Raw genomic sequence first — 21,367 nt, 5'->3', positions numbered from 1 at the left:
ACAATTTGACATATACACAGTTTTACACTCCACCCGATATATTAAATAAATAATTATTGTAACAGTCAAATCATTCAAGATAAAAAAGGAAAAAAAGGAAAAATGAAAATAATAAATGAAAGTAATAGCCAGATGTCTTTAAAAAATAATAAAATATTCATTTGACATCTTGCTTTTAGGATGTTAAAAGTAACAGCTGCACCTCCAACCTTGATTCCACATCAGCTTTGACAATTCGGTTGGAGTGATGTAAAATGTTATTTCAAGCCGTTAAATGTCTATGTGACACTTTTGACATATCGGTTGGAGATGCTCTAAGTAATTTGAAAAACAAAATATGTGAAGGATGAGCAAACCCCCGTTTATTGAGTAGATTATATAATATGCCAGTCAAGCAATGCCATTTTTCACACTCAAGAAAATATAATAAAAAGATACATAATTCAAATCATATCACATCATTACTTCATATCTTGGTTATCCTTCACAAATTGTACCCAACATGTGACCCTATCGGCCTCACTGCCCTATGTCCCCATCTAGTACATTTATTCTTTGGATACTCTGTAACTGAAATTTTCATGTTCCATAAATAGTATGTACTTCACAAAAACTCCAAATAATATATATTATGTGTAATTTGCACAAATTAGACATGCTTGACTTGTAAATAGAGAGAGATTTGTAAATAGAATAAATCCATGATTTTCAACGTTTATCACAAAATAAGAACTTTTAGAACACATTACATAACCTACTCACCATGATAAGTATGAAATATTGCAAGACAAATACACACGTTCTTCATCTTGTTTCTCTCTCTCTCTCTCTCTCTCTCTCTCTCTCTCTCAAACACTACTTCATGGTAGAAATCTATTATAAAGAATTGGAATGAATTATAGAAATAAGGAATGATTATACTTATAAGAGAGGCTATGGATGCAACCAAATAATATTTATATATATAATATTTAAACCACCAAAAGATAAGATAAAAAAGTAAGGAAATAATGTGACTCATCCCTCTTTGACCAATGATTCACGAACCACTTGTTACTCTCTTCTCTCTCTCTCTCGGGTGTTGGCCAAAGGCCCTCCGATCTAAGTTAGGTAAGGTATTTCAAGGAAAACCGGGTGGCCGGAGCCTCTGAGCCTTGTGTAAGGGAGAGAAAGAAAGTGGTGGCTAGGGTTTGTGAGAAATGATTTCTGCAGAATTTCAGTAGGAATTTCTACCTCTTATGTGTCTATCTTTTATAATGGTCTTGGAGGCTAGGGTTTCAGATGAATAATTCATGGAAGCAACGGCGGATCTAGTAAGGAAGGGGCAATATCAAAGGTTAAGAGCTTAACAAAACAAAAACAACCAAATAACCTGATAATTTAAAGATATTAAAAGGGATTCACCATATTAATCATTTAATCAAACCACAACAATCTTTATTAATTAATTAAAAACTAAAAATATATACAAATAAATAAATCAAAGAATTTATTAGAAATAAGGAAATTAATTTTCCAAACAAATTGTGGATGGTCCATTGGTATGGCTTATAGGAGATGGCTTAGGCTATGGATGAATACAACCTGAATGAATAATATTTACTTGTATATATAAGTATTAATAAACACAAAGAGAAAAGCCTGGTGTGGGTAATGGTGGTTTAGGTGTGGAGGGGTAAGGTTAAGAGTTGGGGATGATAAGGTTTATTTGGGAAACTCATTTGAGGTTGAAAAAAGATAAGATAAAAAAGTAAGGAAATAATGTGACTCATCTCCCAAATTAATTCAATTAGGTAACTCCTCATTTAATTGGGAATGGTAATTAACCAAATCAATTTTTAACCCAATTCAACGTTCAATTTAATTGGGTAATCCCCAATTAAATTGAGTAACTCCCAATTAGGTTAATTAACAATTAGGTCAAATAATCCCCAAATGGAATGAATTATTTGACCTAGGGTTTTGATTTAATTTGGTTACCAAAACTAGCATGCAAGGTAGCATGACAATAATGATTTGATTAAAACCAATTCCAAGTCTCTACACGTAGAAAACAAAAATGGTGTCATCTTTCAACTAAAGGAATAATCTCATACTAGGCTTAAAATTTAATAACATATAGGTTTTCACAATAAATATTAAATAAAGAAAATTTATATTAATAAATAATTAATATGTAGTACGAATATTTATTTAAAATAATAATTTATATAATTTTTTTTTAAACACAGGTTCTCACAACCTTTGTGAGTTATGAAAATATACTTTATGTGTATATATATATATATATATATTCGGTGGTGGTTTTATCCTCATATTTACTTTATTTACAATATGGTGTAGGTTTATACCCATAAAAACAGTATATATTTGTGACGAGGGTTCATTGTCCACACAACTTCCTTTACTCTTTTTTTTAAAAAAAGTATGGAGTAGAATTAGTGCTCATACAAGCACATTTATTTTATTACACATTTACTTTATTATTTAAAGTGTGGTGCGGAATTAACATCCATACAACAAGTAATTTACTTTATGAATTTATTTTACTGCACATTAACTTTTATTTAAAGTATGGTATGAGTTTATTGTCCATACCAACAATTTATTTACGAGCAATTTATAGCAATTTATGTTATGAATTAATTGTGTAATATGATGAGTTTTACAATATATAGAGATCATGACCAAAAGTTCCTTGATCCTCATCATACAACTACATCATGACCTAAAGATCCTTGATTATGATAATAATATGATAGCTGACAATCTCTCTAGTACTATATTTGTAAACAAGTGATTGGACTAAAAGATCCTTGATCATTGACATGTAAATAAGGACCTGAAGTTCCTTGATAATGTAACAGTACCGTATATGTGAAAAGTGTCGTACACATGAATAGTAAATGTACTGGCAAATGTATTCTGAATAGTAACTGTATACATGAAAGGTGTCGTACACATGAATGGTAACTGTACTGGCAAACATACTGCATGCATGAACAAAACTGTATTCATGAATTGATGAATAGTATCGTATACATGAATAGTGACGTATGCATGAATAGTACCTATTATTCAATGGGTTGTGTTGATTGGAACCACATTCTATTATTAAATGTCAACAAAATCATTGGCCAAAATGGAAAGAGGCAATTCCATTACAGAAGATAATGAACATGAAAAACTAACCCTAGAGTACAAACCCAAAAAGATGTTAACCCTGAAGGTTATGCATGGGTGTTCAGGATAAAGAGGAATATGCTTACTTTATATGACACAATGTTTCTTTTAGAAACAATGAATGTTGGGGTTCTCCATGTTTACAGATGCAATCGTACCTTTTTATTGTACATTTACAGAGACCAATATATTATCTTTAAGGGTTATTAAATGCACAGAGCATATCGCCAGAAGCGATTCCATAAAGATGTACAAGCAGAACAAATAGCTGGTATAAAGCTATAAATGTGTCATGAAGTGTAATCCCTTAAACAAAGTCCTTTAAGGATTGAAATTGCATGAAGCAAGTCCCTAAAGGACATGTGCCTAAAGCATAAATTTTGTACTCAATATTAATATGTATAAATTGTCTTAGTGAGTACATTCATTATAATATGGTTGCAACACATTACAACTCATGAAGAGTTGATAATTGATCAAAACTCCTGAAGAGTTAATACTTGGTTAAAACTCTTGAAGAGTTCAAGAAATATTTATCTCGGCTTGAAGATTGAGCATTATGCCAACGAGATTCTTGCTTATACTAAGAAAGTATTGAAACATTTTTATATGGGTTATCCGTTGGGCATTTAAATAATTTTTCGAAAGTATACTGGATCAGACATTGTATTTTCCATATAAAGCTCAGCTCCATCACCACCACTTTGGGATGATGTGAGGCATATTTGATGCTATCTCAGCATAACACCATATACAAGCATATTCTTTTCAAGTGAACTTACAAATAGCCCATGTTTTGTTGGATATGCAGACTCTGAAAATTTCTATGATTTACATAAAGATCACTCATTGGAAATATATTTACTTAATAAACTAAGGAATTTTTTATGAGTACATCCTCCACTCACTCTGAAAGATTTTCCCTCCAAAAAGATAGTCATGAAGATATCAGAGGGAGATATTCATCAGATGGAGCATATAGAAGTATGCTACACTGATTGATGTACACTTTTTCCTTCCATCAATTCTCTACCTCACTGGGTTTTCTCCTAACAAAATTTAATGAGATGACATGTTAGTTACTTGTGGTCTCCAAGGGGGAGTGTTGTAAAGATAGTGGGTGGAACCCACATATTGGATTCTTTGCTAGTCACATCTTGGAAGAATTTTCTACACACCCATGTGAAGCTTGGTTGCTTCCATTCAATTAGCCTATAAATAATTCATCCTCACTACTTGCAAATACACACAAAAACCAACGGAGAAGAGAGCCCAGGCAGAGAGGAAAGGAAGAAAGAAAGGAAAGTGATAGGAGAGAAAAGAGAGCAGAGAGAAATTCTCCAAGAGAGAAAAATCAGTGAGCCACAGAGATTGTAAACACTAAAGTTGTAACCCTATTATTTTACATAATGGAAAAGTTATTGCTACTTCTCTCCAAGGACGTAGGTATGACCAAACCCTGTTAAATATTGTGTCTCATTTACTTTACGTACAACTTAATATTCCTGCATATACTGTTCATTTTACAACAAATTCACGTTTTTCATGGTTCTTAAGCCTGAATGCCCCAAGGCTACAAGGTCAAGCCCACATGGGCCATGGTCCCATTTAGAAGTGATTTTCTTTCAATGTGAAACAATAAATTTAACTCAATTTTGCTTTCTAAAGCTAACATCAATTGCACATAAACAAATAGAAGTTAGAAAGTAGGCTTGATTTTTGGCAAAAAAAGAAAAAAAGAAATAGGCTTGATTTGCAAACACAATATAATGACAAAATTGACAAAGATAAAAACACATTACCAAAATTGACTTAGCAAAACACAACTACAAAAAATGCACCTTAGCCTTTAATTCAATGAATAAGTGAGGAAATTATGAGAAATACAATATATATATATATATAAAGCAAAATGCAGAGAATGGTAAAACATTTCAAATACCAGAAAATGCCCTTGGTTAATGCAAACATTAAGAATTGAAATTATTAATAAAATGAGGATAATATTGTAAATTCACACTTTTTCATATTAAGAAAAATTAAAATTAAAAGAAAAATCAAATAATTGATCCTATTTTTATAGAACAAAACTACCCATTATATTTTTTTAATTCTAACATAAATTAAAATTTAAAAATAAAAATAAAAAAGTCTCTCGCAGGCACTAAGCACGTGCGGAGAAGCTAGTATCTATATATATAAAGTAAAAGGCAGAGAATGGTAAAACATTCAAAATACCAGAAAATGCCCTTGGTTAATTCAAATATTAAGAATCGAAATTATTAATTAAATGAGGATAATATGTTAAATTCATATTTTCTCATATTAAAAAAATTAAAATTAAAAACAAAATCAGATAATATGCCATACTTTTATGGAACATAACTACCCATGTTATTTTTTCTTAATTCTAAAAATAAAATAAAATAAAATAAAATAATAAAAAACAAATTGTCACATGTGTGAGCATGTGCAAAGAGGCTAGTATATATAAAAAGGCAAAGAATGGTAAAACATTCAAAATACCAGAAAATGCCATTAGTTAATGCAAACATTAAAATTGAAATTATTAATTAAATGAGAATAATATGGTAAATTCACACTTTTTCATATTTAAAAAAAAATTAAAAGAAAAATCATAATGATCTTATTTTTATGGAATACAACTACTCATTATCTTTTTTAATTATAAAATAAATTTAAAATTTTTATATAAAAAAAAAGCCTCTGCAAGAGCAAAAGTGCGTGCAGAGAGGCTAGTTATATATAAAGCAAATAGTAGAGAATGATAAAACATTTAAAATATCAAAAAATATATTTGGTTAATGCAAACATTAAGAATTGAAATTATTAATTAAATGAGGATAATGTGGTTTTCACACTTTTTCATATAAAAAAATTTAAAATTTAAAACAAAATCATATCATGAGTTATATTTTTATCAAATACAACTATGCATTATCTTTTTTTAATTCTAAAATAAAATAAAATATTTTTAAAAAAAATCAATTGACACACACCAACTCCAAGGGGCTAGTATATATGGTGAGTATTTTTTGAAGTATGAATAAATTATGGGATATTCATTGAAATGTCACATGAACTTATACCTTAGTTTCAATTTGTCACATGAAAAAAAAAATTAAGTGAAATGTAATCTGAATTTTTCAAAATCCATGATTAGTCACCTCACTTTAACATCATCCAATTTTGCAACTATTTTTAAAGGGTATTTTAGTCTTTTTATTTTCAAGAGTATTTTAAAAATGGAAAAATCATTATAAAAAAATTATGAAAAGACCCTTGAAAATTATAAAAATTATATATCTTTTCACATTTAATCCCCATCCATTTTTACATTTAAGCTTTATTTTTTTAATAATAATTTTTTCCATTTTTAAAATATCTTTGAAAATGAAAGGACTAAAATACCCTTGAAAATAGATGGAAAATCATATGATGTTAAACTCAGGTGACAAATCATGGATGTTGAAAAATCCGGGTGACATTTCACTTAAATTATTTTTTCAGGTGACAAATTGAAACTAAGGTATAAATTTAGGTGACATTTCAACAAATACCCTATAAATTAATAATAGCTCCTTTTTAAAATTAAAAGAAAAAGAAGAAACAGTGTTGGTACCAATCGTGGACATACAATTGCATCAACCACCCCTCAGCCTCCTGATGCGTGCAGAGTCTTCCAGAGGATCAACGGGTGGGGCCCAGATCTTCCCAATGGATAATGCTCAACCGTTGGGCCCAACCTTCCCGCTTATCCCGCCCATCACCAACCAAACTCTGACCCATCTCGGCTTACTAAACCCCACGTGTCAACCATCCGTAGTTTCGGATTTTGGTTCGGCATACGCCACCTCGCTTTCAGTCTCCGTCACTCTCTTTATTAGCTCTCTCTCTAGAAATCATTTAACAGAGACTTTTCAGAGTTTTGATCCTCTCTCGCTCTTTCTGGAGAATCAGAGTACAAGGCAATTGATCATGCTAAGGTATAATTGGAAAAAAAAACATTTTCCTTTTAAATTTCTTTTTTGGTTATGGATTGTTTGTTTCTTTTCTTTGGAAGTTATCTTATTATTTTTCCCGTGGAAAGTGATGATTTTTTCCTGCTTTAAGCCTTTTGTTCGATTCATTAACACATAAAGCGAGTTTGTTTGAGGAAAGCATTGATTTTTTTTACATGGGATTTTGTATTTTTTTCTCATCATTTCCACTATTGTATTACTATAAGAGGATCATGGCTTTCTCTTCTATGTTATCTGTTACGATTTTAGTTTTCTTTTCATTACCGATGATGGGTTCTGTTTGTTTGCTCAGAAAATTTAGTAAGTGAAATAAGCATTATTTAAAAGTTGCAATTGCAGTTCTTATTGTAGTTGTTTTCTTTGAGTGTTCATGAAATAACTGAAACTAGTCTGAAATAGGCGGAGGAAAGGAAAGTAATTAATGCGAATCAAACATATAAACCAATTTTTCCCGTGGAAAGTGATGATTTTTTCCTGCTTTAAGCCTTTTGTTCGATTCATTAACACATAAAGCGAGTTTGTTTGAGGAAAGCATTGATTTTTTTTACATGGGATTTTGTATTTTTTTCTCATCATTTCCACTATTGTATTACTATAAGAGGATCATGGCTTTCTCTTCTATGTTATCTGTTACGATTTTAGTTTTCTTTTCATTACCGATGATGGGTTCTGTTTGTTTGCTCAGAAAATTTAGTAAGTGAAATAAGCATTATTTAAAAGTTGCAATTGCAGTTCTTATTGTAGTTGTTTTCTTTGAGTGTTCATGAAATAACTGAAACTAGTCTGAAATAGGCGAAGGAGGAAAGGAAAGTAATTAATGCGAATCAAACATATAAACCAATTTTTCCCCTTAACTTGACAGATAAAAAATCCAACCCGAATTGCAAGCTTAAGTACATCTTGTAAAATGGTGGACATAGGATCGCCAATGTAGTAAAACTTGTAGTACAGATGTACTCCTCTGCTTCAACTGTTTGCTTTGGTAGTGACAAGTCTTTTGTAAAGTGGGTGTTACCTGAAAGCAATCCTAAAATCAGGGCTTACTGATTATGCGTTTGAGTGCTTGCATGGGCATTTATTGCAAAACCGATGTCGAAGATTAATGGCTACCATATTTACTTCTTTATATACATCCTTTGCTATATTTAATTCTTTCATTGTTTATTTTAGCTGCAATGCTGTTTATTTGCGGTTTCTTATATAATCATTCCATGTTGATGCTATGAAATGATGGAAATAGATTTGGCACGGAATTTCTCAGATGGAAATTGAATCTTGAGGCTTTACATTGGTTAATATCTAAATCATATTGTCAATGAGTAGAAGTGAGGATGAATATGATTATAGTATAGTTTGGGGGAGAATATGGCGTTGCATAGAAATGAGTACTAGAAAGTTTCATGTTTACAACCCCAATAGTTTGGATAAAGGAGTCAGGTGACAAACCTTTTTCCTTTTCCAGGGGAGTGGGGGGTTGGAATGCTAATGGATGATATAGAGGCTTAATTGGGGTGAGGTTTTGAGGTTTCCATTTGTGGACCTTGTATCGTGCATCACAACTGTGTTTTTGTAGATTAAGGATTTTTTTTCCATTTATTTTAATGTAATCATCACATATATTAATTCTAGCATAAACATGATAGGCACCAGTTTGAATTACTAAGTTGGTGCTGAAAAGCCTTATTTCATACTATTATGTCAGAAAAATCTTGACTGCTGTTGAATGTGTTGTAATTTTCATCAAATAAATTAATGACATGCATGAAGCATTTTCTTAAGGTCAACTGGTCAAATGTACTGAGTACTTATTTTCCTTACTCTCTACTTTTACAGCATGAAGTAGGGTGCATGTTCCAAGTCTGGTGATTGAATGGATAGAGTAGTGTTCTGGTTCAGTTTCTGTGAGATATATTGATTCCAAGACATTTTCTCGATGGGGGGAGCTTGTTCTAGGAAGAGAGACCACCGAGATGATGAACATGATTTTCATCTAGGTGTTTCCAGAAGATATTGCAAAAGTGGGAGTTCGAAGTGGTTGACAACCTCCTTCACCCGCCCTGTTTTAGATATTCAACCAGGCAGAGGGCCATCCCTCATGGACTTGTGCATCCGTAAAATATGTGAGGTACTTACTTCTCTGAATCTTTTTTGGGCTAGGGACTAGGGTTCAGTATTTCTTGGCTTACGCCAATGGTTTCTTTTGATTAACAGGACATTGATAAATATAACACATTCTCTATGCTCCCAAGAGATATTAGTCAACAGATCATCAATGAGTTGGTGTACTCCGGATGCCTAACTGATGTTTCTTTTGAAGGTTTTCGGGACTGTGCTTTGCAGGTAGCTCATAGTAATAATACTGGCAATCACCTTCTAATTCTTATAATTTTTTTTGTCAGTGCTGTCCTGTTCCTCTTTTGTTGTCAGTCAGGCTGACCTTGAAAGTTTCTGTCATTTGTTTGGAAGGATCTTTACTTGGGAGAATACCCTGGTGTAAATGATAGTTGGATGGATGTCATCTCCTCGCAAGGGTCATCGTTACTCTCTCTGGATCTCTCTGGTTCTGATGTTACTGACAATGGATTAATTTTTCTGAAAGATTGCACAAGTCTCCAAGCATTAAATTTTAATTATTGTGACCACATATCGGACCATGGCCTCGGACACATCAGTGGTAGTCCATCTTAATCCTTATTTTGTTTCTTTGATAAGTTTCCTTTCTAGCACTAAATCGATTTTCGTTTATTTGATTCTTTTTGGGGAAGTGCAATTCCCAAAGGCCATTTTGGGTAAGATGAAGTATATAATTTGGTTAGCCCTGGTGGCCAGCCAACATAGCTGTTGGATTAGCACATCCCTTTTATTTATCACCTAAAATTAATTAAGCTTTCTATTAAGAAAAAAAATTGAGAAGCAAGTGAATAATGAGGAGATGATTGGGGAGGGACGACAGGTCATCATATATTCTTTTGTATGTGCTAAATTATAAAATTTTGTGCAGCATACACAACTGGAGTTTGTATCATGTGTGCAATTATTTCTACAAGACTAAATTATTATGCACCCTTAAAAACATTCATTATTGGTCCAACACCCTTATACTTATTCTTCCCTTTTTTGTTTCTTTTTTCTGTTAATCCTTTCTTCTTTATGCTCAATATTGTTGTATCTTCGCTTGAATATGGAAGAATATTTATGAGAGTTGGCTTGCGATCCTTTTGGTTCTCCATTTGACTTTTGTTAGATTCTTTCAGGTCTGTCTAGCTTGACAAATTTGAGTTTTAGAAGAAATAGTACAATTACTGCTCATGGGATGAGTGCCTTTGCTAATTTGATTAACTTGATCAAGTTGGACTTGGAGAAATGTCCTGAAATCCATGGTGGGCTTGTTCATCTCCAAGGTATGTTTGCCTCTAAATCCACTTCTCTGGAAAGTGAACTTCTATTTCTTTTCCTCCGTACATGCTAACTCACCTGTTTGACTTATGGAATTGGTTTTGAACATGTTTTGTTTCAGACCCTCAATGTATATCTGACTCTTGGGATTAAAAAAATCAGCCTTTATTGATGATGCTGTTTAGAAAGTATAATAATATTCAAAGTGGTTTTATGATGTTCTTGAACATGATGAGAAAACATTCCCGAAGAAAACTGTGTTGCAGTGCATTGCTTTTTCTACAGCACAATTGGAGCTGGTGCTTTAATTGTCTACACAGTTTAGCACAGGTTTATCATACATATGGGTTGTTTTGGCATATGATTTGGGCAACCATTCAAAGTGATAATAATACCAGCTTACAGTCAGTTAATGCACAAGCAAAAATTAATGTGTGACTCAATAATGAAACACTTGGGCCTGTATGACAACAATTTAGTGGAGTTCGTGGACCTGTATGAGTTTTAAAAATATTATGATAGGCCTTAGGTCCTCAAACTTCTAGTCTTCAATTTCTGATTATTATTCACCATAGAATGTTGCATGATTTGTCTCCTGTGGTGCACATTGGATGTGAACCACGGTCTTCAGATAATGCTTTCACATCAGCATGCCACCATTCTCACTACTGATGAATACATTAATCATGTCTCATATTTTTTTTTTTTTTTTTTTACAGGCTTAAAAAAACTAGAGTCTCTGAATATCAAATGGTGTAATTGCATAGATGATGCTGACATGAAACCTCTCTCAGGTAATTTACATATTGGTTTTCCTTTTGTTCACACTGAAAAAGAAATGTAGGCCTTAGTCTTTCAGTTTTAGGGTCTGGCTTTTATTAAAAGCTAGAGCATGACTTTTGAGCTTCCCACTTGGACACAGATGACTTTCAATATGAGATTAGTAAAATCTGGAAATAGACATAACTGGAGTAGCAATTCGAAGCAACTCATGGAAATTATTTGTTACCATTCTTCAAGAACTTCAAGAAGAGTCCATATAAAAAATTATGTACATGTTTGTGGGTGTTCGGGTTTTCAATGTGAATTAAAATTTTTGTTATAGTTTCATTGTTTCAAAAAAAAATTATTCATTTGTATTTCAGGGCTTACAAATTTGAAATGCTTACAAGTTTCCTGCAGTAAGGTGACTGATGTTGGCATTACTTACTTGAAAGGTATTTGCTTTTGTAATTCATTTATCTTCAGAACTTACATCTTTGTGCTGCAAGGAGAAATCTTGTGCAATAATTGTGGGTCCATGGACCTTTTATAGTTTGATACTTCTGTGGTTGTACAGCTTACACCTTTTGTATCTGTTTTTTGAAAAGAAAAAAAAAACTAGGGTTGTGGCAGGCTGAGAGTTGATAACTTTGATAGAAAGGATTCATCTATACTTATTATATAGAGTTGGCATTTCGCCTGACACTTCTGATCAACTAGAAACCACTAAGTGGCATTAACCAGAAGTTCCAGCTGTATCCAGCTGACTAACCCATTCATCAATGTTCGAACTAACTCCAAGTATAAGTGATGATGATTTAGTACTACCTTATAATCCATAAGTGATAATGATTTGTTTAATTTTTTTAATTTTTTCTTCTACGATAAATAGTGTGTAATTGATATTGAAATTTTGTCATTTTGGCAATATTAATTATCAAGATTTGAAAGTTTGTCCTAGGGAAAGCATATAGATAGTCTATAACGATGGTAATAGGTAGATGAAAAGAAATAACAAGAAGAAACTTTCAGGTTTTGAAATTCAATTGTTCTTGGAAGTAAAATAAACCAGGAAAAAGGGCTTTCTGGAGTGGACTTCCTCCCGGAAAGCCATTTAAAGAGGAGGAAATAAAGCTAATATATTTTTCTTGTTTTAAAATGCAGTTGTTGGAAAAATAAAAAATAAAAAAGGTGTCTGAGCGTACCTCCTCCAAATGGTATCGTTATCTGTAGGGCAAAAAAATTGTAACAACCCACATGAATAGCGTCATTATTATGAGGGCTCAGGTCCCAGACCATGTAAGGTTTAACAAAGAAGATTCTATCTGTGTGCTGGAGGCATGCTTGTTTGGCTGTGAATGCATGTTTTCAGAAGCCAATGCTGTTTTATAGGGGGTGTGAACAGTAAAGAATATTGGCCGCTAAATTTAGTTCTGGAGTGTTTAATAAAGATGAATCCTGAGTATGATGTTCTAATGGTTTGACCCCATCACCTCACCTCCTAGGGCTTCTTGACTTGGACTTTTTCTAAAGAATTCGAGGCATTTTAGTTATTCATTGATATAAAATTCATGTACTACATTTGGAGTCTTCAATTTTTAATAACTGCCCTTACTGATAATAAAAATAGATTCTAGTTTACTTAACTGGATATCATGGATATAGGTACCTAGCAAGGTGTATTGTGTGGCTGTTCCTTCCATGTAACTATGTATATCATCTCTATGTGTTGCAGGTCTGCACAAACTTTTTCTTTTGAACTTGGAGGGATGCCCAGTTACTGCTGCATGCTTGGACTCTCTTTCAGGTTTGCATTCCAAAGTATTTGGACTTTTTCTTGGCCATTATAATTGTGCTTTGGTAATTGTATTTCGCGTAATCTTTGACTCATTGATGAGGTTAATCAATTACTATCAATGATTCATATATGTGTTTGTGTTATGTATTTGATTATGTATACCATTCGTGTTTGAGTGCATCTATGTGATTGTATTATTTATGTATTCATTTCTCTTACTTTTTGGAAATGCCTATAGAACTAGTAAATAGTGAATGACCAAATTTAATGTTAAACTATATTAAAATCTTTTTTTCTGGGGTATTGAAGGTTTCTTGTTCTCTAAACGCATTGTGTGTTGAAATCCCTCATAATTAGGCTGAGAATCTGATTTTTGTTGATCTTTTAATGATAAATCATGACTTATAGATCAACATTTCTCAAAGTTATACACGTTATATGCCAAAACTAAATAATATGAAGACCTTCGCCCTTTTTTCTAACCTAAGAATGTAGGCTGGGCCTGATATTTTAATGGGGTTGCTTGCATACCAGCTCTTGATGCCCTGCTATATCTGAATCTGAGCAGATGTCGTCATCTGACTGATGAAGGATGCGAGAAGTTTTCCAGTAAGTTTTTTTTACAACGATCTAATGACATTTGTGTTTTGCTGTTGTAGTCATGAAATATAGTTGTACCTAGAAACTGATTTTTTTTTTTTTTATTTTATTTGTTAGTACAGTCCTGAGCTTGAAATTGTAGCATTCCTTATGTTCTGCAGGATTTGGGAACTTAAAAGTGTTGAACTTGGGGTTCACTGAGATCACCGATGCTTGCCTGGTGCACTTGAAAGGTGGTTTATTTGTTTTAAATCTTCTTTGTGTTTGAGTGAAAAACTTTGATCAAGACTTTCTTTAGGCATTTATTTTTTCATCAATAGTAGATAGCTTTCAAAATTAGAAAGCAACCTATGGTCTGCAGACACATACACTCTGCAATTTCCTAATTCATTCAGGGTGCTGTAGTTTAGCTCATCCTTTTTATATTGATTACAATATCAGAATCCTTCATTTCCCTGCTGTATTATATGCATATATTACCATTGTGATTTTTCCTTTGCTTCAAGTAGGTTTGACAAATTTGGAAAGCTTGAACCTGGATTCATGTAAGATTGGTGATGAAGGGCTGGTCAACTTGACAGGTCAGTGTTTAGCAGATGCATAATATGGATAGTTTATGTGCCTTATGTTTATGTTCATGAAATTCTGTAATGGAAACATGTTTTTGTACATTGTCTCTAATATCAAACTGGAATGTCTCCAGAATATTTGCAAAGATGATGAGAGTTTCCATGCACAGTTGTATTTTTCTTTTTCTTTTTTTCCTCGCTAACTGAACTACCACTTCTCAAAAAAAGAAAAAAAGAACATCCACTTCTGTTTTGCATTGAGTCTGATGGCATAAATCCAAGGATTTGATTCAAGCTAAAAGTTTTTATTATTATTGTTTTCCTTTGGTTACACAAGTTACATGGTTTTTGGTGACTTCATCATGTGAGATTTCAAAAAATGATCCTACACCTGCAGTGAACTACTGTAATTAAAATGCTTGGAAAAGTTGAAATATCTATTCTGGTTTGCTTTTATAAAATAAATTTTAAATTTTAAATTCTTCTTAATGGCTGCTGATTCCACTGTCAATTCGAATTTCAATCAATGTCAACATTTGGGTTTTTATGATGGATACCCAATACAACATGTGGCACCTAATGAAAGGACAATCTTGGTATGCATTCATTATGGGTTTTCTGCATTATGGTTTCTGCTTATATCGTATCTTGGTGGCATGACTTATGCATACATGTGATATTTTAGGTTAAAATCGTCCTTACAATTTTAAGTATGGCAACATGCTGATTTTGAATAGCTTTGCCAATTCTTTAGCTACACTTATGAAATTAAAGATGAGGATGCCTCTTCTTCCCTCCTATTTTTCCACCTCTGATTTTGATGAATATTGATATTTGTATTATATGCTCTTAGGCCTTCAGCGTTTGAAATGTTTGGAGTTGTCAGAAACTGAAGTTGGAAGCAACGGGCTCCGCCATCTGTCAGGTTAGACGTTTTCCTTTGATTATGGTTTGTGACCATAGTTTGATTCAGTTTTCGCCGTACCTGCCCACTGACACACACAGAGACACAGGAACTGTGTTTATAACTGAGTATCGTGCATTTTTAGTTGTAGTAGTTGGTTTATCCATAAGCATACTTATTTTTCACTAAATTGTCTTTATGTCTAGTTTGATCATCAAGTTAACATGGTTATACTTTTGGTAACTTACCTATGTTTTCAAAAGCTTAAGATAAGATGTCAGCCAATTATAGGGATTTTTAGATTCCGGCCTCTAGTCACAATGGCTTATTCTAATCGTCCAAGGTTGCTATATACTTTTCAATGGAAATGTCAAACTAAAGAAATGAGACATCCATACAAGTACAAAGAATTGACAAAATCTCCATCCTCTTACTAAAAACTACTACTGCACCATAGTTTCTCTTTTTCTTTTTTCCTCAAAGTCTGGAATATCATGACTTTGATTCTACATATCTGTTTCATAAAATTTTAAATTTTCTTTTGTCAAGATCTATCAAATAAAACTTGCAATAAATATAAAATTATGAACGAATAAAAGTGAATAAGTTTATGTCTCAGAAATTCACAAAAACATGACGCAGCATAATTCATTTTTCATATCATGTGAGTGTATTTCCCCATAGATGCATCATCCTGACTTCTTTTTAATACATAATGTTTTATGGATCTCAACAAATGCTTTACAAACAGAAAAGTTTAATGGAAAAACGTATGTAAAATGAAAGTTGTGGTATTCTAAATTTTGAGAAAAAATAAACAGAAAAATAAAGTTTGGGTTGAGTCACATTCTGTCTTTTTCTTTGGTATTGATAAGTAGTATAATTAATTTAGCAAAAACATTCTTGTGTCACTGTCACTAATGTATAGAGAAAACATCGGAGGTTCCAGGCTAATATTTTGGCAGACAGGGTAAAATTGTGCATAACTGTGCATTTACCCTTTTGGGATTCCATGGACCAAGACCTGTTTTCATTATATGTGGCTTGTTTAGTAGTGCCAGCGTTTTCTGTCTCGCCTGCCTGCTGGTGTTTTTTTCTTTCCTGTATATGGCAATTAAGAATTTGATTTGGTTTCTTAAAGATGCACTTGAATCAAAGGAAACCCTCTGGATTTTAGGTGTTTTCTAGTGATGTTTAAGACTATTAGGAATAAAATGCTGAATTAGGCTATTTCATGTAAAAATGGGTGGCTGGCTTATCTGATGCCACCATGCAGGAGATGAAAATAATGAGATGTAGTACAGCCTGTAGGTTGTATTAGATTAAGCACTCAAACAATAGAACAGAGAAGAATATAAGAGACCGAGGAGGAGAAATAGAGATTGAAAAGACAAGATAATGGACAGAAACAGTAGAACAAAGAAGAATATCGGAGATCGAGGAGAAGAAATATAGATCGAAGGGACAAAATCAGAGAGTCCTGGGAAAAGGTTTACTCAACATTCAAATCTCCCTTTTTAAAGAACTACATAGGGGTATTTATAGCAAACTAAAACCTCGACATAATAGGATAAAAATCCCTTGCTTAGACAGAAATCATAACCCCAATAAAATAGGAAACTTAAAACTAGAAATCTGGAAAAGTAGAAATCCTACTAGAATTTGGAAAACTACAGTATCTAGGAAACTAACAAATACATTAGGAAACTAATAAATTTAGGTCCTACGCATCCTGCATCACTGACCAACCTCTGTTCTTATTGTTCTTTAAGGTAATATTTTGTCAATTTTAATTTGTGGATTTTATTCTTTCTTAACCTGATTAGTGTTTGCTTTTTGTAGGTTTAATTAATCTGGAAAGTATAAATCTTTCATTCACTGTTGTTACTGACAGTGGTTTAAGGAAACTGTCTGGCCTGTCGTCTCTTAAATCACTTAATTTGGACGCTCGCCAAATTACTGATAGTGGACTTGCAGCTCTTACAAGTAAGTATCCTTAGATGGAAACTGCATTCTGATGTATGGTATGCTAACTAGATCTAGCCCTTGATGACAAAAATTTCGGATGCCTTTTCCAAGCTTTTAAGGTTGAATAATTGGATACTTGGTGGTGGTGGTTCAAGTTTTATGGTTTCCCAGTAAGTCATCTGGTTTTTTATAAATGCTGCACACATTTTTCTTTGTTGATGCAGGTTTAACTGGATTGACACACCTCGATCTATTTGGAGCTCGAATTACAGACTCTGGAACACACTATCTGCGAAGTATGTTATGCAACACTGTAATGGTTCAATTACTTAAATTAGCCACATGTTAGTTACTGACAATGTCACGCGCACACACAGAAACCACTGCTTTGGGCACTTATGGACCTGCTGATATCAGCAGTATATATGGAACCTGGCAAGCCACTAGTGATGCAGGGTTGTTTAGGTTTACATGAATAGTACCAAGACTTCACATCTAAGAGAAGTTTTACATCACACATTCATAATATGGTGTCACTTACATAGATCCCAGGGTTCTTTTTATTCAAAGTATCACCTGGACTTGAGACCATATATATATAATAAAATAAAATAAAAACCCACTCTTCCCACAAGCCAAAAGCCTATAGCTAACCAACCAATTGATGGGACCAGACCAGAATTTACCAGATTTCCCTATCCTCTTGGGAATAGCGATCTGGATTGTGCTTACCATATTGTGGTACTTTGGCAATCCGATTCTGAAATACTGGCTTTCCCAACACTGTACTGATAGATGGGGAGGAATCAAGTGACAAAATGTGGACATACTGGAATTTAAGGGAAGGATGCTTATTCTACCTTGAATACATGTAAGCTACTAATTTGATGTGATTCTAAGTGATTTTGCATTTATGAAACATACTTCAAGATGTGCACTAGCAACCCAAGTGGTAAGTGCAACAATTCAAACTGCAACACCAAATTGCTGTCCGAGTATGTGCACAATGTACCATGTACAGGGAACAGGATTGCGTTGACATAACCATACTGTGAACCCAGAAGTACTGTGATGTTGGTAACTCTAGATGGGACATAAAAACCAAATTAACCTATTCAAAATACAAAAGTACCATTTTGCATTTAATTTAATTGCTTATTCCGAAAACATTTCTCGCACCCTCTTAAGTGGTATAAATAAAATAGAGAATTTCCAAGTTGTAACATCCTTGAAATACATCCATTATTTGTAGTTTCCAGTTTTCAAGTTTGCCTCTGTAAGTACACTCTGTTTCGTGAGACTCTAAAATGAACGAGTTATTCAGCCCTTTAGTTTCTCAATGTACCTGGAAATTGGTATTGCCGAAGTAGCAGGCTTACCATTTGTAAACTAGAGTTGAGTTCTGTTATCATATTGAACTTGAGGTATTTTTGTTTTGGAACGCTATAGATGGGAAACACTGGAGGATATGATTATAGAGCAATAGTCAAGTGTATCATTGTAATGACAATTTGATAATTAATTTTCTATGTTTTTTTGTATATGATGGTTGCATTTTTATGTCTGATATGAATCAGAGATACATACTATTGGTAATTTTGCCGGGAAATACCATGGAGCATGGAAACAAATTGGTCTTCTAATAGTTAACCTGAGAGGCTGTTGGTCACACACTAGCGGATTATAAGAGGCCTTCTTTATTAAATGACATTCACAGAACAGTTTTGAGTTTGGTTTTTACCAAGATTTAAACTAGTTCATTTTATACCATTGTATTTGCAATGTTCAGGCTTTAAAAACCTGAGGTCCCTGGAAATATGCGGTGGAGGATTGACGGATGCTGGAATAAAAAATATTAAAAATCTTTCATCCTTGACCCTACTGAATCTGTCTCAAAACTGCAACCTGACTGATAAAGCTTTGGAGTTGATTTCTGGTATGCCTATAAACTTTGGTTTATAAGAATGATGGATATGCTAGCTTTATCTATTATATTGGCTATTGAATGGAACTTGGCAGTGTTTGAGATTGGACCATTTTAGTGGGCCAAACATGGGAATTTCAAGTGCAAAAGATATAAATGCATACTCACTGTTGCCAATGATGGCAGTATCAGTTCAGAGGACAATATGTGGTCAAAATTTTATTTCCACTTGGTGACACTGTATTCTTGATATATATGGTCTTGTAAGAAGTGTGACCCTTCGATCTTTTCATGGATACTGGGATTGGCTTTTTGTTTTGCAATTATGGCCATAACAATTGCATGCATGCATTCTTTTTCATCCCTGAAATGCCTTGATGGCCAGGAAAGGGGGAGAGGAGTGGGGGGTTGGGAATGCCTTCCAAGTATAGGAAGACATACCTGTTCCTTAGTTAAAAAAAGTAAAGCATGTAATTATTGTTACTCTATTGAAGTTATAAAGTTGGCAGTATCACAGTATAAAAGAAATTCTGATAGTGCACTTGTATTCATAAGAGGGAGTTACTTCTTTCTCTAGCAGTGATCTTGACCCGCTTTTAAAACCTTGGTTGGATCTTCAATTCTGTGGGAGGGATCATATTTTAATCATATTAGCCAATGCCATTATTATCTTTTAATTTTTCACATTCTATGGAAATGCAGGGCTGACGGGATTGATCTCTTTAAACGTTTCAAATTCTCGGATCACCAATTCTGGACTTCGGCATTTGAAAACACTGAAGAATTTAAAATCTCTGACATTGGAGTCCTGCAAGGTGACAGCAAACGAGATTAGGAAGCTTCAGTTGACTGACCTTCCCAACCTGGTAAGCTTCCGGCCTGAATAGTTCTGGAGGTAATTTAAGTTAACTTTCAGATTCTGGCAGCATGGACATACAACTATGTATATAAATACATTATGGAAGGGATCTGGTAAATTTTGTATATGGTTGGACGTGTATGTGGGTTTCAAAATGTCTAGATCTACAGGTGTAGAAATTCTCTATGTGCTTCATGTGAAGTTTTCTACCAAAATCGAATTGTCATGGAAGAAAATGTGGATAAGCTTCCTGGGCATGGCACTTCCGCCGCTTTTAAATCCTTAGGCTGTCTATGAAAATAACCGTTGTATATACCTGCTTGAAAGTTTTGCTGCTTTCAGTTGCTTCCTTGTACATTATCTAAAAACAATGGATTCTTCAACTTAATTTATTAATCAGTGATTTGTGATGCGTTTTATATGCACATCCAAATGTCATGCGTTAGTGAAGTAGTTAGGTGTTAGGTGCATTTCATATGTACCGAAAATTTCTTGATGGAATGCTTTATAACACAACGAAACATTACAGTACCGTGAAGTTTTTCCTGCTCCGTTTTTTATGAAGCCATTCGATAATGGAGAGAATGTTACAATTCCATACTTCATCTGGGAATCAATGTTGGACAAAACAAAATTTCCCTGTTATCCGTAAAAATCAATGTTGAAGACATAATGTTCTATTGAGCAATGACATCAAACAACATTAAAAATGAGAAGCAAATGGTTGGGTTCATTTTCCTTTGTCTCTGACTACCCGATTCTAAGAAGTATTTTCCTTTGGTTTATTTGTTTTTTCCCTTGGGCCTTTTAAAATAGAATAATGCATATTCTTATTACATTTGTATACCACGTTTTCATACCACTTTGTGTGCCATCAGATAAAGTGAACAATCACATCAATTAAAATTAGTTTAATATTTCATTTTCTTTTATTATTTATTGGCACTTTTTAATTAAGGTGGTTGCTCACTTCATTTACTATATGAAGTGGTATGAGAATGTAGTATGCAAATATGGTAAGAGTAGTATTACTCATAGACAGCTTGGCTCATAGACCTCTAAAATTCCTTCCTAGGTCAACATCTGGATACAAGAAGAAAAAAATGAAAACAAAAGCTAGGTCCATGGTTTTCTTTTTCACTGAGCAATAATAGTAATCAATGTTTGAGAAAGACAACTTGTCAAAGCATGCATTGTCCTCTAAAAGTTAGTTCCTTCCTTGATCATGACTAATTAAGATTAATGCTTGAATTCTCCCTAGGTTCAAATCTTGATTCAAGAGAAGAAAAAAATATTAGTGATACCTAATTTTCTTAAGAAGCAAAAATATTATTTGGCTTCATCATTAAAAATATCTAGCC

General features: G+C 33.2%; 1 protein-coding gene across 3 annotated transcripts; it reads left to right on the top strand.

The window, feature by feature from the left end:
* The first annotated feature begins 6,814 nt into the window (after positions 1–6,814).
* Positions 6,815–20,425, top strand: LOC103328123 (Leucine-rich repeat family protein). 3 transcript variants are annotated; one of them, XM_008230514.3, is made up of 16 exons: positions 6,815–7,190; positions 9,060–9,351; positions 9,438–9,566; positions 9,693–9,900; positions 10,481–10,627; positions 11,342–11,416; positions 11,768–11,839; positions 13,120–13,191; positions 13,717–13,791; positions 13,944–14,015; positions 14,292–14,363; positions 15,205–15,276; positions 17,098–17,241; positions 17,448–17,519; positions 19,013–19,159; positions 19,850–20,425. In XM_008230514.3, the coding sequence occupies exons 2-16, from the start codon at positions 9,160–9,162 to the stop codon at positions 20,032–20,034; spliced, it is 1,734 nt and encodes a 577-aa protein (XP_008228736.1). In that variant the 5' UTR covers positions 6,815–7,190; positions 9,060–9,159; the 3' UTR covers positions 20,035–20,425. The 3 variants fall into 3 exon arrangements, with proteins under 3 accessions (XP_008228736.1, XP_088906407.1, XP_088906408.1); XM_089050281.1 differs by lacking the exon at positions 19,013–19,159 and having other exon boundaries at positions 7,051–7,190; positions 19,850–20,285; XM_089050282.1 differs by lacking the exon at positions 6,815–7,190 and having other exon boundaries at positions 9,207–9,346.
* The last annotated feature ends 942 nt before the right edge of the window (positions 20,426–21,367 follow it).

The sequence above is a fragment of the Prunus mume genome, linkage group LG4 (genome assembly GCF_029339155.1).
Source record: "Prunus mume cultivar Tortuosa linkage group LG4, ASM2933915v1, whole genome shotgun sequence".
Classification (NCBI taxonomy): Eukaryota; Viridiplantae; Streptophyta; class Magnoliopsida; order Rosales; family Rosaceae; genus Prunus; species Prunus mume.
This window is presented reverse-complemented; position numbering and strand designations above follow the sequence as displayed.

Bases quoted from the DNA above. Each gene is read 5' to 3' on its own strand.
- LOC103328123 (XM_008230514.3), top strand. From the start codon at position 9,160: ATGGGGGGAGCTTGTTCTAGGAAGAGAGACCACCGAGATGATGAACAT. The intron at 17,242-17,447 runs GTAAGTATCCTT...TTGTTGATGCAG, and splicing joins TGGACTTGCAGCTCTTACAA to GTTTAACTGGATTGACACAC. The intron at 17,520-19,012 runs GTATGTTATGCA...TGCAATGTTCAG, and splicing joins TGGAACACACTATCTGCGAA to GCTTTAAAAACCTGAGGTCC.